The following is a 17760-nucleotide window of genomic DNA, read 5'->3' as shown; positions in this document are numbered from 1 at the left end:
AGTGATGCAAACCAAGGAGAAAAACTACTTTCCCCAAAGCATTAATGGAAAGTAAGCTGTTAAAAAAAATGCTTTCCAAAACCTGTAGCATAATAGCAGTGCAGATTTCCCGGAGAAAAACTCACCAATATCCAGTATCCTGTCCCCTGGCCTGTTCCACCTCCAGCCCTCCAACTGTTGATGCTCTGTGTACTGCAGCCGCCGATCATGGAACACCACTCTAAATATACTCTAAGAAACAAAAGGACTTCCCATTGAGCATGATTAACACACTGAAATGCAAGTAGGTTTAAAATAAAATTAATCAATGATTGGAGACAAGATGATTCTTGGAAGCGTTGTCCAAAAACATGCTCTCACAAATATCCTCTGCCTTATTTATTAACTTTATGATATATATGCTTTGAATAGCAAGGGCTATCCATCACTGGCTTATGAACATAATTTATCAACCACTAATCTTTCATTTTGCTGCTCAGAAAATTGCCATTTCTAACATCACCAACCAACAAGATTTGTTGGAATGGTGTAAGTGACTACATCACTTTGCATAATTTACTACCATTTATTACCTGGCAGACCTGTTTATGGAAATCTGATTAAGTTTTCCCTCGCATATTTTCGGGGAAGATCATTACTACATACCTTTACAAGCTTCCCATTTAGTTCAGGCAATTCCCCCATTTTCCTGTTATCCAGCATTCTGATTTCATAAGATTGACCTGAAAAAGAAAATATACCGTATATACTCGAGTATAAGCCGACCCGAGTATAAGCCGAGGCACCAATTTTTTGCCACAAAAACTGGGAAAACGTATTGACCCGAGTATAAGCCGAGGTTAGAAAATGCAGTGGCTACTGGTAACTTATAAAAATGGAAAACAATAAAATTACATTAATTGAGACATGTTTTAGAATATTTATTTTAAAGAAAACCAGTAAACTAGCTCTGTAAATTTAAAAGAGGGTAAACAAATTAACAATATTAACAATAAATTAAAAAGTAAAAAAAGTAGCTCGATCAGGAAGCTAAAACCTAAGAGTTAAAATCCTTCAAAACTGGATTCCTTCTCATCATTAATTGGATTTACATTATTGTTCTGTTTTTATATATGCTGTGAGCCACCCTGAGTCCTTGGAGAGGGATTGCATACAAATCCAATTAAATAAATAAACAAACAAACAAACAAACAAATAAGTGTATCCAAAGAAGAGCTTCAGCATTAGCTGCTCTGAGGTTATCAGCATAGAAAACCAAATAGATAGATAGATAGATAGATAGATAGATAGATAGATAGATAGATAGATAGATAGAAATAGATAGATAGATAGATAGATAGATAGAGATAGAAAGATAGACAGACAGACAGACAGACAGAAAAATAGATAGATAGATAGATAGATAGAAATAGATAGATAGATAGATAGATAGATAGATATAGATAGATAGAAAGATAGATAGACAGACAGACAGACAGACAGAAAAATAGATAGATAGATAGATAGATAGAAATAGATACAGATAGATAGATAGATAGATAGAAAGAAAAATAGTTAGATAGAAAAATAGATAGATAGAAATACTGTAGATACAGATAGATGATGGATGGATAGATAGATAGATAGATATAGATAGAAAGATAGACAGACAGACAGATAGAAAAATAGATAGATAGATAGATAGATAGATAGATAGATAGAAAGAAATAGATACAGATAGATAGATAGATAGAAAAATAGATAGATAGAAAAATAGATAGATAGAAAAATAGATAGATAGAAAGATAGAAAAAGAATTCCTGTCTAGCTCTGCCTCATAACACATTATTAGATCCTATCCAAGCAAGGACAGCAACTACCACAAAATACCATTTTTTAAACAGTTTAAATCCTTTCAAAGGAGGGGGAGGAGAATCTGACAGCAGGGGGCCTTTTTAATCCGACTCACCATTGCAAATGGCTGCCTTCTTTGCTTGAGTTAGGGAGAGGAACTACGGCGTGGGAGAAGGGACAAAAGCTGGTGCCTCCTCGCTCTGGCTCAAGCAATGGCGCCCTCGTGTGGTGACTTTGTCAATGACCCGAGTATAAGCCGAGGCTGTGTTTTTCAGCCCATTTTTGGGGCTAAAAAACTCGGCTTATACTCGAGTATATACGGTATTTGCAATTATGCCTTAAACAAAAAAGAATTGGCTGTCTCAGTCAGTAAGAACAAGTAAGCAACTGACTGTCTCAAGAATGTATAAGAAGCAATAAAAAAGGGCCGTTTTGTGTGAAAGTATATCTCTATCACTATATACTCCTGTTAGAATAATCTACGCTTCTCGTTAGGTCTGAATTTGATGAACCACCAATGACTTGAAATTTAATGGTCATTTATGTTCCACTGAATTGTAATTAAACCAAGAGAAATGTAAAAAACAGGGATATCAACGAATCTTTTACCTCTCTAGTTACACTGATCCAATTACAAGATACAGTGATACCTTGTATTATGAACTTAATTGGTTCCAGGACGAGGTTCGTAAGGTGAAAAGTTTGTAAGATGAAATAATGTTTCCCATAGGAATCAATGGAAAAGCGAATAATGCGTGCAAGCCCAAAACTCACCCCTTTTGCCTTACGCCACTGGGAATCCTCACCTTCGGACTTCCATTGCCAGCCGAAGTGCCCGTTTTTGCGCTATTGAGGCTCCCCTCGCAGGAAAACTCCACCTCCGGACTTCCGTGTTTTTGCAATGCTGCAATTTCGCTGAGGCTCCCCTCGCTGGGAAACCCCACCTCCAGACTTCCGTTGCCAGCGAAGCGCCCGTTTTTGCGCTGCTGGGATTCCCCTGAGGCTCCCCTCCCTGGGAAACCCCACCTCCAGACTTCCGTGTTTTTGCGATGCTGCGATTTCGCTGAGACTCCCTTCACTGGGATTCAAAGCAGTGCCGGCAAAAATGAAGGGAATCCCCGCAGCGCAAAAATGGGCACTTCGCTGGCAACGGAAGTCCAGAGGTGGGGTTTCCCAGAGAGGGGAGCCTTCAGCTGGCAACGGAAGTCCAGAGGCGGGGCATCCCAGCAGCGGCGGCTTGGGTTCAAAGGTGAAAATAGTTCGGAAGAAGAGGCAAAAAAAATCTTAAACACCGGGTTCGTATCATGAAAAGTTCGCATGAAGAGGCGTTCGTAAGACAAGGTATCACTGTACTATAAAGTGATGTAGCTCACTTGCAAGTCATGTTAACTGAATGTCACTTCTAATAAAGCCACAAACTTCTAATATTGTTAATATGCCAATGACATTTTTCACCTACCGGAATTATCACCAACCTTTTTCAAACTAGCTGCATAAATATGTGGGGAGTATCAAAAGTTAGATGAATACACAAAGTACCACATAAATTAAGGTTTATCAAAGTTGAGATTCATTTGACAGTAATCAAGGTTAAACTGACTGTGAGATTATAAATTGCACATTGTTAGGCAATTGTCAGTTATTTCCAAGTCCATGAATCACATCAAATACTCATGCCTAGGATTCTTGTGTTTCCAACTATTTTTTTTAAGCTTTACTGTAAAATGTCTTGAGAGTTTTACTGGACAATTGTATATAAGAATTTCAATTCAATTAAAAAAAACCTGTTTGTTGTTTGCCCTTCCTGTTGGAATTTTAGATTTTATTAAAATTAGTTTCAGCAGCCAGCTTACACTAATATGAACCCAGAACTATAAAGCAAAGGAGAAATGTAGCTTACCTTGATTGAGATAGGTGAGGGTTTCATCATGAAGTTTTACAGCAGGAGAAGTGGCAGCACACAATACATACTGAAAGGGCAGAATTTTGTTCTCATTGTCAGTAGGCAAGCTGGATTCTTCTTGCTTAAAGATGGGCAAGGCAAGGACATCGCTACAAAACAAATGCATGGTCAGACTACTTTGTTTTGTTTGTTTTACCGAAAGCCTTTAAAATTACAGTAAGTCTCTTTAGTTGACAATTAAACAAATGATTTAGTACATTAAAAGAAGAATGTCTTAAACGGAATAAAAGAACAAAAGGAATGCCGCATATTGTTACATATCTAGGTTTACCTATCGAATAAATCCTTTCGGGAAGGATGTATGGGTTTTAAAACCCAGGCCATTTTCTGCTTTATCTAAATCAGGTTTTCCTAACTAGAAAGGCTCAGAAGCATTTTTGCTATGAATCCAGAGAAGATATTCATTTAAACAAGGAGACATTCATTCAACCTCTGAGATTTTAATGCTACAGATATGTTGATACTTCATTTCAAATAAACAATACATTTGACAACCTCTCAGGATAAAGTCATTAGTCAAAAGAGGTTTTTTCATAACTCAACTACATGCTGCATATCCAGGAACATTTATGTCTTTATTCTGGGTAAGGCATAGCAACTTAAGAATGATGCCCCAATGTTGATGCTGCAAAAAAAAATGATATAAAATTCTTCCTACCCTTCAGGAAATTAATGCGGATTACTAGGAACTATTTCTTCACCATAGTACTATGGGTGCTTGTGTTCCAAATCTACTTTGAAACAGACCCATCCACAATTTCCCTACTATTAATGCTAATACTACTAATAGTGAAAGAAATCTCCTCAATTTTAGAATCCCAGCACAATACTACAATTTGTTCCAAGCAAATCAGCATCCAGTACAGAAAGTAAGAGATCAAGAAAGCAGAACCATTTTCACAAATACATGTATGAGCAATCCGAATTCAAAAGTACTTATGTTTATACAGATGATCAAGTTATACTAAAACAATGAGTTGGACAAAAAGCAAGCACATGTGCATATTTAGAGTAAAAACTTCTGGGATAACTTCCCACACAAGCTAGAAATCAACACATGGCAAAAACCGGGCATTCACTCCACCAGGAAGCTATAAGGAATGACGTTGAGGGAACAAAATTAAAAACTAACAAAATTAATTATTTTTCCCTGCTCTTTATTCCTTCTCAGTCAAATGCAATAAAGTTTTAAAATGAGTGGTAGAGAGTCACAAAAGACTTACCTAGAAACATTTTCATTTAGTTTTGTAGAAGTAATTTTGGGTAGATCTACTGCAAAACATTAATTTTTCCTAGTATCTAAACCTTCATTAAGACCTACTGTTTATTTTTCATACAACACTCTCTTTCCTTGCTGGCATGTAAAAAGTCTTGGCTCAGTACACACAAAAGCAAGATACCTCCTCCCTGGGCGTTGCCATTCAAGCTACCGGTAAATATAAACATAAAAATCTGTTACTCTCTCAAATGCTATATCCCTGGGACAGAATATTTTGAGGGACAGGATTTGGTTGGTTATGACCTATAAAGCCCTTCATGGCACCGGACCAGACTACCTCAGGGACTGCCTTCTGCTGCACGAATCCCAGTGACCAGTTAGGTCCCACAGAGTGGGTCTTCTCTGGGTCCCGTCAACTAAACAATGTCGCTTGGCCGCACCCAGGGGAAGAGCCTTCTCTGTGGCGGCCCCGGCCCTCTGGAACCAACTCCTCCCAGAGATTAGAATTGCTCCCACCCTCCTTGCCTTTCGTAAGCTTCTTAAAACCCACCTCTGCCGCCAGGCAGGGGGAATTGAGATGCTCTTTCCCCCTAGGCCTTTACAATTTTATGCATGGTATGTCTGTATGTCTGTTGGTTTTACAATAGGGGTTTTTAACTGTTTTAATATTGGATTGTCATATGCTGTTTACTACTGTTGTTAGCCGCCCCGAGTCTACGGAGAGGGGCGGCATACAAATCCAATAAAATCAAATCAAAAATCAAATCAAATCATTTCCTGGAAGAAAAGTAGAGACCTACTTTTTATAGGTCTAATTTCTAAATGAAATGTGCAGGTACATATTTTCCCATTAATCATGATACACATACCTGCCATGTTACTGTTTAAATTGACCAGATGCTTGAAGTTTGAGATGGCGCGTTAAGCTAAACCATAATTTACTCATAGTTTACAAATAAATCACAGTGAGTGTATTAACTCTATAAGAAAACCCATTAAGTAAATACGTTCCCCAAGACATAATGGTTGGACCACGCAATTTTAAGTGACCAGAGTCTATATCTAATCTTTTGAGCATAGTAAAGCTCACTTCCGGTAGGACAATGATACTACTAAGTAGTTAAGACCCTACCAAACAAATAATATGTAGTCTCTTTCTCTTCTTTTTGAGAACTGGAGTACTTCTTGATTTAATTTTAACTATGTTAAGCCTTATATTAAAACTTTTCGAAACAATTGTAAATCAAAGTTTGAGGGTGCATTCGAAGAAACCTTGGAAGTTGTCAAAACAGGATTCAATGTCAACTGTGAGGCTGCTTGTCACCTGATCTAATCCAAAGCTAACAAACGACATGTCTCAAGCTTTTCACATGGAGCTTTAAGGATTGAATCTTGGCTGTTGCCTATATCAGTGTTTCCCAATCTTGGCAACTTGAAGATATCTGGACTTCAACTCCCAGAATTCCCTATCCAGCATTTGCTGGCTGGGGAATTCTGGGAGTTGAAGTCCAGATATCTTCAAGTTGCCACGGTTGGGAAACACTGGCCTATATCTCCCCATCTCTTGTAAAGTACATCAACTTTCCTATCTTAAAAGGAATGCTGTTTTAAAAAGAAATATTGATTTTCTTGAAGAATGAAATGACATATCCAATAATCACAACCTACCATTCTTTCAATAACAAAAATGATACGGTGAACTGCATGACACTTATTTCTGGATGTAGTTGAATTTACATTGGACATCAACCACATCATAGAGCAATGATGCCTTTCTACGAATATCAATAAATAAGTTAGCAGGAGGTCAGTACTATATTATAGCTCTACTTGGTGCACATCTTTATTTCATTTTTAAGAATAATTTTGGAATTGTAACTAGATTATTTGTACAAAATATATACATTGTTAGCATTTAAACTTAGACTTCTATACCACTTCACAGTGCTTTATAGTCCTCTCTAACCAGTTTACAGAGAGTAAGCATATTGCCCCCAACAATCTTGGTCCTCATTTTATTGACTTTGGAAGGATGAGTCAACCTTGAGCCTACTGAGATTTGACCTGCCAAACTGCTGGCAGCTGGTGATCAGCAGAAGTAGCTTGCAGTACTGCACTCTAACTACTGTAACACCAAGGTTCTTTTATATCTTATATTCTATGATATTGCTATGGCCAAACATGAAGGTATTCCTACTAGGTAAATCTCTGCTACTCTCAATTTTCCCCCTTCATCCCAGATACATAATTACTTTAAAATGTGAATTAAAAATTAATCTGGTCAACAATAATCAAGGTAATACCAGTAAATGATATCCAAAGTTCTAAATGTAAAACCAGTTTCTATATACCAGTAGCTCTTTGCCCAGCCCAGCCCTTCCATGGCAAGCAACAGCACAATAATTTGTAGAAAAGGTGATTATAATGAAATATACTGCTAAAATAAATAAATAAATGGAACACTCAAATAACACATCCTAGATATGAATGAAATGTTCTCATTGAATACTTTGTTCTGTACAAAGTTGAATGTGCACAACAGCATGTGAAATTGATTGTCATTCAGTGTTGCTTGTTTGCTTTCACAGAAGTTTGATTTACTTGGAGTTATATTGTGTGGTTTAAGTGTTCCCTTCATTTTTTTGAGCAGTGTATATGAAGATAAGTCCTTTCATTGTAACATTATTCTTTGCTACTGTTCCATGATAGTAATGTGTTAGTACATTATATACCAGTAGTAATATGTAAACAATAAATTGGATCCTTTAAGTGGAGTTCAAACTATTGTATTTTGTATTGTGAATCTAAATTAATAGGCTGTCAACTCATTCAGTCTAAATTATGGATTACAAATAGTTAGAGTTCACAACTTTCTCTCACCGCTATAGATTTCAGGCTCTTTTCATAATTTTGAATTCTTGCTGTGTTTTTAAATTCATAGAATCTTAAGTAGACTATACAACTTACTCTCAACCTACAACCACAACTGAACCCAAAATTTATATTGCTAAGCGAGTCAGTTAAATGAATTTTGACCCATCTTATGACCTTTCCTGCCACAGTTGTTAAGTGAATCACTGCAGTAGCATGGTTGTTAAGTGAATCTGGCTTCCCCATTGACTTTGCTTGTCAGAAGGTCACAAAAGGTGATGACGTGACCCCAGGGCCGCTATAATGGTCATAAGAGTAAAAAATGGTCATAAATCACTTTTTTAAGCAATGTTGTAATTTCCACCAGTCGCTAAATGTACTGTGGTTAAGTCAAAGGTTCTCTGCATCAACATATGAAATTACCTTCCTTTTGCTATAGCTGTCTCCAACCATGAAAAGCATTTGAAATAGCAGCTAAGGGTGCGAATGTTGGTCTTATTAGTTTTATCAAGCTTTGCCTGTTCTTTTTTTATTTTTTATCCTCCTTTGTATCTTTCTACCTTATCTTATTTTGTATCTTCTACCATATAGCTTTTGTGAATGGTATGATTGTATTGTATGGTTCTTATTGATGGGTTTTTTAAATGTTTTGTTTTATTTTTAAACATTAGATTTGTATATTGTTGTGATTGTTGTGAGCTGCTCCAAATCTCCGGAGAGGGGCAGCATACAAATCTAATAAATTATTATTATTATTATTATTAATAATAATAGTCTATGAACTTCATTAACTGAACTAGCACCTTCCAAAATTGCCATTCTGCTGTGTACCAACTCTGTTAATCAAGATAGGCAGACTGCTATAGTATTTTATAATAAAATCCTGACTCTGTAAGGGATGGATGTCAAACTCGGGTGTCACGTTTTCATCACATGACTTTTCCCTTTTTGCTTAAATGGGGGTGGGCGTGGCCAGCACGTGATGCATCTGGCCCGCAAGTTTGACACCTCTGGTTTAAAGTCTTACAAAATTCTTTTGTTTAGAACTTTCCCCACTCCATATCAATTTACTGACTCTATCTTGCCATTCTTCTAAAGTTCTCTTGGAAACTCTGACTAAATAGATCATTTATCTTCAGTAAAACATTCATTTGAATTATTGCAATTAATCTTAACGAAGACAGTTTTAGGTTGTTCCACTTTTCAAGATCTTTTTAAATCTTTTGCTATAATCTGACAGTGTTATTCTAACAAGTTTCTTGATTGTTTCCTATTAAGTGCAAACTAAGTTATTTTGCTGAGTGGGCTAACAACCAGGAAGGGGTTTTTTTTGGGGGGGGGGGGGGGTTGCAAAAAATTCCTTCTTGTGTTAAAAATCTTTAAATTACTTTTGTTTATTGAACCCTAATTTTATATTCCAAATATCCTCCCCATTTATGGATTATGTTCATAAGCTGCTGTTTTGATATTTGTGGTTCTGTAAGAATTAATATTACATTCTCTATATAAATATTTAAGCTTATATTTCAGTCCATGGGTTTTGAGGTTTATTTGTTTGTTACCTGAGATCTTTTTTTCTGCCAGTATTTCTAATGCAAAAATCAAAGAAGAAAATTGACTTCTTTGCCTTGTTCCTGTACTGACATTAAAAAATCTGCTGAGGGCACTCCATGAGCTGTAAATTTTGCTTTTTGCCATTAATATGTACTTTTAACTGAAGCTTGAAATGTTCTCTGGGTTCCATTTTATTCAGAACCCGCTGGCATCAACAAATTATTAAAGGCTTTTTTTGCATCTAAGAAAATTAGGGCAGCATTCTTTTTTTATTTCTTATGTTCTCTGATGTTGATTATGGCTTTTCTGTTATCCTTTATGCTTTTCTTTAGGAATGAAACCAGTTTGGTCAGTCTGTATAGTGCCTGAAATACATTTCTATCAGATAATAGGAAAAACCTATAATCTAATTGTATACATTATATGTAACAAGAAAATTGGCCTACTGAATATGATTGTGGTTTCTCACGGTAATTCCCTTCTTTATATGAGCTCTACCCTGGTCTCCCTGTTGGAGTTATTACCTTTGTTTCTTTAATTTTATTGTATTTGAAAATATTCTGATAGCTCAGTATTATAAAGAATTCAAGGAAGAACTATCAGCCCATGTGAGTCTGCTGTTTTTCACAATTTGTTTTATTGCAGTTTTTGGTTTTTGAACAGCTATAGGTGTACTTAATATTTCCCTACATTGGTCATTGTATTATTTGACGAACCACTTCTTGATATACTGTATTTATTGATAGCAATTCCATCAACATTGCTTTTAGAGCCTAATTATTCTCTGAAGATGTTACCTAGCTTGGTGATGGAACATTTGGAAACCAACTGACAAGCTTGGAGAATGAACCCTCAACCTCATTCTATACCCGAAATCCAGATATTTGCCACTATTGCAAAGTGGTTAATTCTCCTATTATTTCTGGTCTTCAGTTAACAATTTGGGCCCTTTTTAAATTACTAATATTCTTTGAGTTTCTTTTTTTTAGTTAATAAGATAATAATTTCCCAGATTTTATTTACATGTTCAAAATTCTTCAATTTGGCAAATTTTATCTTCTTCTGTAACTCTTCGTCTCTATTAGATTTAATTGCAGTTTAGTTTCTTACAATTCTTTCATTAATTGTCTATTGGTTTTAATGTTTTTGTTAGAATTCTCTTATTCTTGTAGAACAGTAGCCATTTATTAGTCATTGTGCTACATATTAGCTGCCCTCCAGATTTAACTAAAAATGCTGATTATATAATAATAATAATAATATCATCATCATCATCATCATCATCAACAACAGAGTTGGAAGGGACCTTGGAGGTCTTCTAGTCCAACACCCTGCTTAGGCAGGAAACTACACTAGTTCAGACAGGTGGTTATCCAACATCTTAAAAACTTCTTCTATTGCTATGCATAATGTGGCATTGAGATACGGAGTAGTACTTAAGAGTTTGTGAACCTTTTTGAATTTTTAATGTTTCTGCACAAACATGACCTAAAGGTGATTTATTTTCCACAAAGGTCCTATATTAGATAAAGAGAAAATCCAATGTAACCATGGAGTCAAAACACTTACAAATGTGACGCCTTGGATCATTTTCCTCAATAAAGAAATAAACCTTTTTGACTCATTTATTGAAGCAAACTCATTAAATGAGTTAAACTCATTTATTTTTATTCAGTTCAGCTTATTTAGTTTTAGGACTTATGTCGAGAACAGATCATGTTTTAGATTATATTTATGCACAAATATTGAGAATTCAAAACCCTTGAGTACTACTGCATTTGATTTTAACATTTTTGTTACTCTAATACATTTGTTGAAGGGGGAAAAAAGAGCCCAGAACAGGGATGTCAAACTCAATTTCTCTGGCCACATCAAGATTTTATTTGACCTGGGGGGTGGGGGGTGGGGGGGTTGGCCAGCTCGACGGCTCTTGTGTTGGGGGCACCTATGATGGATCATGCAGAGCTGGGGTAATCCTGCAGCCCTCTGCAGGAGCTTCGTTTTCCCTGGCAGAGCCCCTGCAGGTCGATCCTTCGCCATTTCCAGGGTAGCCCCGTGGACCAGATCTAAGCACCCCGTGGGCCAGATTTGGCCCGCGGTCCTTGAGTTTGACACCCCTGGCATAGAAGAAAGAAGCTTCTGTTTGCATGTCCTATGGATGCCTATCTATTCTTTCTGAAGTTAGCATGGAGAAAATAAACCTAACAAAGAAAAATGAAGTTGCACCCTTTTCTTCCGTTTTTGGGCATGATCAAGATCTGTTCCCTGCAATCCCATCAAAATAAAGAACATAAACTTCCTCACCAGCTCATGTATAGCCCAAGGGCAGCACTTTCAAGGAACATGCAACATAGCAATCATTCCATCTTCCATCAACCGATGACTTCAAAATTCCATCTCCTTCACAATGAACTTCTGCTGCCCTTCTGAAAAGGCCCATTTTACCAAACAACAGAACTCATCCCAAAAATCGGCCTAGCTACTCCAAATTAGCTAGCAAAACAGATCCCTGGACTTCCCACCTTGCAGCCCTATAAAGAGCTTTGCTTTTTGTTAGCTATCCAGACTGCATGTTTACAACCAGGTCCTCCATTCAAGCGGGAAAATGGAGGCTGCTGATTGGTTAAGCCATATAACAGCTCCCTAAATAAAGGCTAGCTGTCAGACTGGCTCTCTGCTGGATCTTGTACATAGTTGAAATAAAGAGCTGTTGTCTTAAGTCTCTCTCAAGCCTCTTCAGTCCCAGGACACAACAACTGGAGACGAAGATAAGATTCTGAAGAAGGCTGACCAAAAAGAGCTGAAAGAAGACACCGAAGAGCCAGTCCAAGGGGAATGGCGACCATTTTGCACGGCAAAATTCAAAGCGCATAAGCCAAGATGTCAGCTTTCCACGTGTCAACACCCTTCAAACCGGCAAAGGAGAACTGAGGTCTTACATGGCTTGGTTCAAATGTTTTCTGAAGGCAAACAACCTCAGCGGCCTGACAGACAATAGGAAGAGAGCCCTGTTTCTCAGCTACTGCAGCTGTGAAGTCTTCCATATGGCGAAGTCCCTGTCAGAGCCAACGCCAGGGTAGTCCCTGGCAGGCACTACAGAACATGCTGCAGACTCACTACGCTCTGGTGCCCTCCAAGATGGTCAGACTGCACAAATTCCACCAAATACTATTGAAGGAGGGTGACTCTATTAACCAAGGAAGGCTGCCACCCATTGCACTCAGGAAGGCTGCCACCCATTGCGAGTTCCGATACCACTACTAGATGAACTGATCTGCAGGGTGCAAGACCTGTGCTTACAGCAGTGATTGCTTGCCAAGTCCAACTTGACACTGCAAACAGCCCTGAATGAAACAAGAACCACAGAAGCATCGATATGTTGCATAGGCACACGGTGCCATCATTAGCACCTCAAAAAGCGGCACTGGCTGTACATGAAAATCGGTGCCAGGACAGCCCCCCGATGACAGCGAGGTGGAAGTCTTCCAGATGGAATGATGTCAGGGAGCTGAAAATCAGAGACTCAAGCCATGCTCCAATTGCGGGGGACAACAAGCCAGGGCAACCTGCAAGTACTGGGATGCCATTTGCCACTATTGTGCGTGCCTGGGCACCTGGCAAGAGTTGGGGTTTTCCATTGTCTCTCTTTCTTGTAAACAGGCATCCAATGATTGTTGCTATAAACATGAATCTTCTCAATGCTGTACTCCTCCTTCAGACTGAATCTACAGCATGGCTCTTCCCAGGGAATACACTTCAAAAGACTTTCTTTTACAGTCTAACGACCAGCCTGCACAAGCACATTCTTAAATGGACATACAGACTACTGTAATAAAATCAGACTTTTTCAAAGTCTATGTCCTTCTTGGCAGTGTCATATATATCAGATGGCATAAACCAGTTACACAGGAACGTTTTATGGTTTTTTGGAAGCAGCCTGATTTCTGTTGTAAAACTGCAGATATGCAAGTCCAGGATGGCATCTGTAGATACCACAATGCTTACACCTTCCTTAGTATTTAGGAAACTCCCTTTTTTAGGTTATGTGAGCAGAACTTTCATCTTTATTTTTCCTGGATTCAGTGCAAGTATATTGCATGAAATATCTAATCAACCAGGGTAGATAATGACAACAACCCAAGACTCGACCTTGCAGATGTACAAAAAAAGAGAGATGGAATGTCAGTTTTTCAGAGTTCTAAGTCTACAGCTTATTTTTTGTGACCCAAACATAAATGGATTTATTTAAATAAAAAGTTTTGCTTAACGCAAAAGAACTTTTTGAAAAAGGCACAAACCATGTTCAATTAAATCTAGGAATAAACATGGAACATCCGTTCCCATTCACTAATTGAATTATATTTTTAGGACAATAAAGCAAAATTGGAAATAATGGCTTGTTGTCTTATTGATTTTAGAATTATAATCCAGTATTGTTACTGACTTAACATAAATGGCTTATTCAACCAAACTATATTATGGCTCAACACAATATATGCATCCAACCAATAGAAATAGTTGTGCTCACAGCAGTTTTATTACCAACACACCAACAATCAAAGGGGCATTACGCTTTTGATTCTGTGAAATAAATTAGCACACCATTCTATATTAACACTATTGTGTTTATTATGCTTTTCCTCCTAGGTGTACAGTTAAGGGTTTCACTTCTTTTTTTACTGTTAATATTTTTATATTAACATCCTACTTGACTCTGAAATTGTTTTATCCGTGGAAACGAAGCAAATCCTATAAATATAAACTAAGTGAACAAAAAAATCCTTGACTTACAAGGTTTAAATGTGGATATTACTTCATAAAAAAGAAACTGCTGACATGCTCTCCCTTCTTTAAATAGTTTTGCTCAAACTGATAGCCTGCAGGACTGAAGGTTTCTTCTATTTACAAAAAAGTTAGGGAGCTATATACTAAATTAAATAAAAACTCCTTTAGTTATGAAACATTTTAATTTGGTTATTTACGCAATGAAAGTATGTAGGAAAGAGGAGGTGTACTTTGTTATGTGCTCCATAAAACTTTCACCAGTACACACTTTTAAAGCGAGAGTTTGTTCTATGCACTGTTATGAGGGCATTAAGACACATTGAGGAAAGAAGTGCAAGGTAACCATAATTAAGAAAAAAATATTTGTTTTTCAACCAGATTTATTGCCAATAGGTTGAATTACTTCAAATAGGAGGCTGAACTGAAATCAAGACTAAAATTTCCAAGTTTGTTCATCATATAACATGGTCATTTTTTTCATTTCCTAGAATACCGTATTACAAATTTATACAAACTCCCCAATCCCCGGGCCACAGTCCAGTAATGGTCCACAGGGCCAGGCAAACAGCATCATTTGCTCGCCACTCTCACAAATGGAGCTGCACATACGCACACCTGCCACTTGCACATAAACATTTCCTCTAACATCTCCTCCACCACACTGGTCCACAAAGTTGGAAAAGTTGGGGACCACTTTACTACAAGAAACCCCATCATGCTACAAACACAGCTGGGGTGACGCAACCGGGGTGGCGCAGCAGGTAAATTGCCACTGAAGCTGACAGTAGATCTGCAGGTCAGTGATTCAAATCTCATCACCGGCTCAAGGTTGACTCAGCCTTCCATCCTTCCAAGGTGGGTAAAATGAGGATCCAGATTATGGGGACAATATGCTGGCTCTGTTAAAAAGTGCTATTGCTAACATGTTGTAAGCCGCCCTGAGTCTAAGGAGAAGGGCGGCATAAAAATCGAATAAATTAATAAATAAAATAAACATTTTGGCAGGATCAACTTTGAGGCACATGACTGAACGCAATATGCAACTCACCCACCATTTTAAAGAGCACACAACTATCACTTTCCACCCATCACTACATGGTGCAAACAGGGAATGGCATGGGTTCTACATTTTACAACCAACTAGATCAGATACTCCCCACTTTTGTATAGCCAAGCGTGATCCAGTTGGTTATAGGGTGTAAATGCATATTTGCTCCAACCACACCTCCTCCACGTGATGTCACTCAGAACATTCCCAGCTCCATCTTTTTGGGTGCAGCATTTCCCCATCATGCAAAGCTCTCTGGGAAAAAAAAATAGGCAAAAGCACCTCCTCGACTTACCTCATACTGTACGCACCAGCACCTAGTTCTTGGCCAATGCCAGAAAGGCTGGCATCAAAATCCTGAACGAGGCCTGACTCGATGACCTCATCCGCTAAGGGCAGCTTCAGAGCCCAAGCCATGTTTGAAGACGTTTCAGCAGGTGGCTAGCTAAGGATAGAGAAGCAACTCCTCCGGAGTCTCCCAAGGCACACTAGGATGCCGCCGCCGTCGGGGGTCCGGCCACCATGCCCACTCCAGAACCACCTCTTGGAAGACAAAACACCAAAACCGGTTAAGGTGTGGAAAGCGTGGGAAACCTCTTTTCCTTCACTCACACATGCAGTTCTCTTAGGCGCAACTGCCCCTTATCCCGGTGTTTTAATAATAATAAAATAATAATAATAATTTATTAGATTTGTATGCCACCCCTCTCCGAGGACTCGGAGCGGCTCACATCACTTTTGTGATGATGTTCATCCATCGTGTTCAAAGAGGACCTTGACATCTAACAGGTTGTCATCGAGGCGTCTGTGAGGCCCATACAGGCATAAAATGTTCTGCCACATGTTGGGCAAACATGCGTGGGCACCATTGTGGCAGCATTTGCAACTCTTAGTTTGCAAACTATTAACAACCTCCTTTACTCCGCAAAAACTCTTTTTTTAAAAAAAAAAGTTTTGCAAGGGCTCCTCCTGTTTCCAATAAGGAACGGGGGGGGGGGCAGATTTGCTCCCCGATCGCCCTCCTCCAGATTTCCTGCTTCTCTCGGATTGCCCTCCATAAAGAGACACTATCATCGCCCCCCCCCCCCAAGAAAGCAAAGGCACCGGGACCTCTTTTTGACAACCCTCCCAAAGTCGGGCACCCCGGGCGGGATCTTGTCCCGATTCTACTCAAGAGGAGCCAGACACCGACGAGGGGGTCCCATCGATCCTACGTCCCACAGAAGGTTCCCGGGGATCTGGATTTACCCAGCCGTGTCGGAACTCCCGCAAACGGAGCCTTCCTACTCCCCAGGCCCCCAAAGCCACCCACGCTTCCGGGCAGCGCTATCGCTAGCCATCCGACCCCCGCCTTGGCATGCATGCGTGCACCTATTCTGCCCAGGCGCCTCTAGCGTTCCAGCCCAGGCAGGGGGGAAAAAAGCAAAAAATAAAAGCCCCCGAGCGCAGCAAGATCCCGGTCTGAAGGAGCGCGGAAACAGCCTCCCCATCCAGCCCCCAAAGCGAACTAGGCACCTTCTCTCCCGCAGCCCCGAGATCCACTCAACATGGAGGCAGACGGGGGAAAGGGGAAAAAAAAAAGAGAAGAGGAGGAGGAGGAGGACGCCGCTAACATGCAGCAGCCCAGCCAGCCGGGCTTACCGCGCCGGTCTCCGCCCCCTCCCTCGGCTGCCTCCAGCCAATCGGGGCTCGTCTTCCCCGCCCCTTCTTCCGCTTGGCCAATCGAATCGCGAGACGGAAGCGCCGTCTTTCTCTTCCCCCCGCCCCCTTTCCAGGCCGAGCCGGAGCCTTGAGGGGATGAAGTAAGAGAGAAGGGGCGGGGCTTACCCAGGTTCCTGAGGGGCTGGTTTTAGAAGCCTGGGCTGGGTAGGTGGAAGAGGGCGCGGGTGCGAGTGGGATAGGCGAGGTTGATGGGGCAGCAGGCATCCTGCATTGAGGGGAAGTCAGTCAAAGCAGTCGGATGGAGAGGGTTCGGTGGGACTACCGGTAGTTCCCTAAATTTAGCATAAGATTATGGATGCTCAAGTATATGTACTGTATATGTACCATTAATTAAATGAACGAATGAATGCATGCATGCATAAACAAACAAACAAACACATACATACATAAATAATCTTAAATATATTTAATTAGGCAATCCAAAATACCTTCCTTATCTATTTTATATCCTAGGAATTCAATACTGTTAGTTCCCCAGACACATTTATCAGGCTTGATTCGTAACCCTTTGTCCTGTAGCCTCTTAAGTACTTCCCTTATTCTTTTGTTCACTTGTTCCTGGTTTTCCCCTGCAATTAAGATGTCATCAAAATATGGGATGGCCCCATCTACCCCTGACAATAGGCGTTCCATGATGCTCTGGAATATCCCTGGGGCTATGCTCACCCCAAACTGTAACCTCGTGCATTTGAAAGCCCCCCTGTGCGTTACAATTGTTTGAGCGTTTGCTGTTTGTTCATCGACCGGAAGTTGCTGGTAAGCCTG

The 17760-nt window shown here is 39.4% G+C and overlaps 1 protein-coding gene across 1 annotated transcript in view; it reads right to left on the bottom strand.

Moving 5' to 3' along the window:
* TFCP2 (transcription factor CP2) overlaps positions 1-16946 on the bottom strand; it is a 54986-nt gene extending 38040 nt beyond the window's left edge. The window contains exons 1-5 of the mRNA XM_070740715.1: positions 16789-16946; positions 15569-15816; positions 3734-3885; positions 646-722; positions 126-231 (exon numbers count right to left, since the gene is read on the bottom strand). Coding sequence (XP_070596816.1) covers positions 126-231; positions 646-722; positions 3734-3885; positions 15569-15690 — 457 coding nt within the window. The 5' untranslated portion in view covers positions 15691-15816; positions 16789-16946. The remainder of the gene's footprint in view (positions 1-125; positions 232-645; positions 723-3733; positions 3886-15568; positions 15817-16788) is intronic.
* Positions 16947-17760: the final 814 nt, after the last annotated feature.

Source organism: Erythrolamprus reginae, chromosome 2, assembly GCF_031021105.1.
Source record: "Erythrolamprus reginae isolate rEryReg1 chromosome 2, rEryReg1.hap1, whole genome shotgun sequence".
In the NCBI taxonomy this organism is placed as follows: Eukaryota; Metazoa; Chordata; class Lepidosauria; order Squamata; family Dipsadidae; genus Erythrolamprus; species Erythrolamprus reginae.
This window is presented reverse-complemented; position numbering and strand designations above follow the sequence as displayed.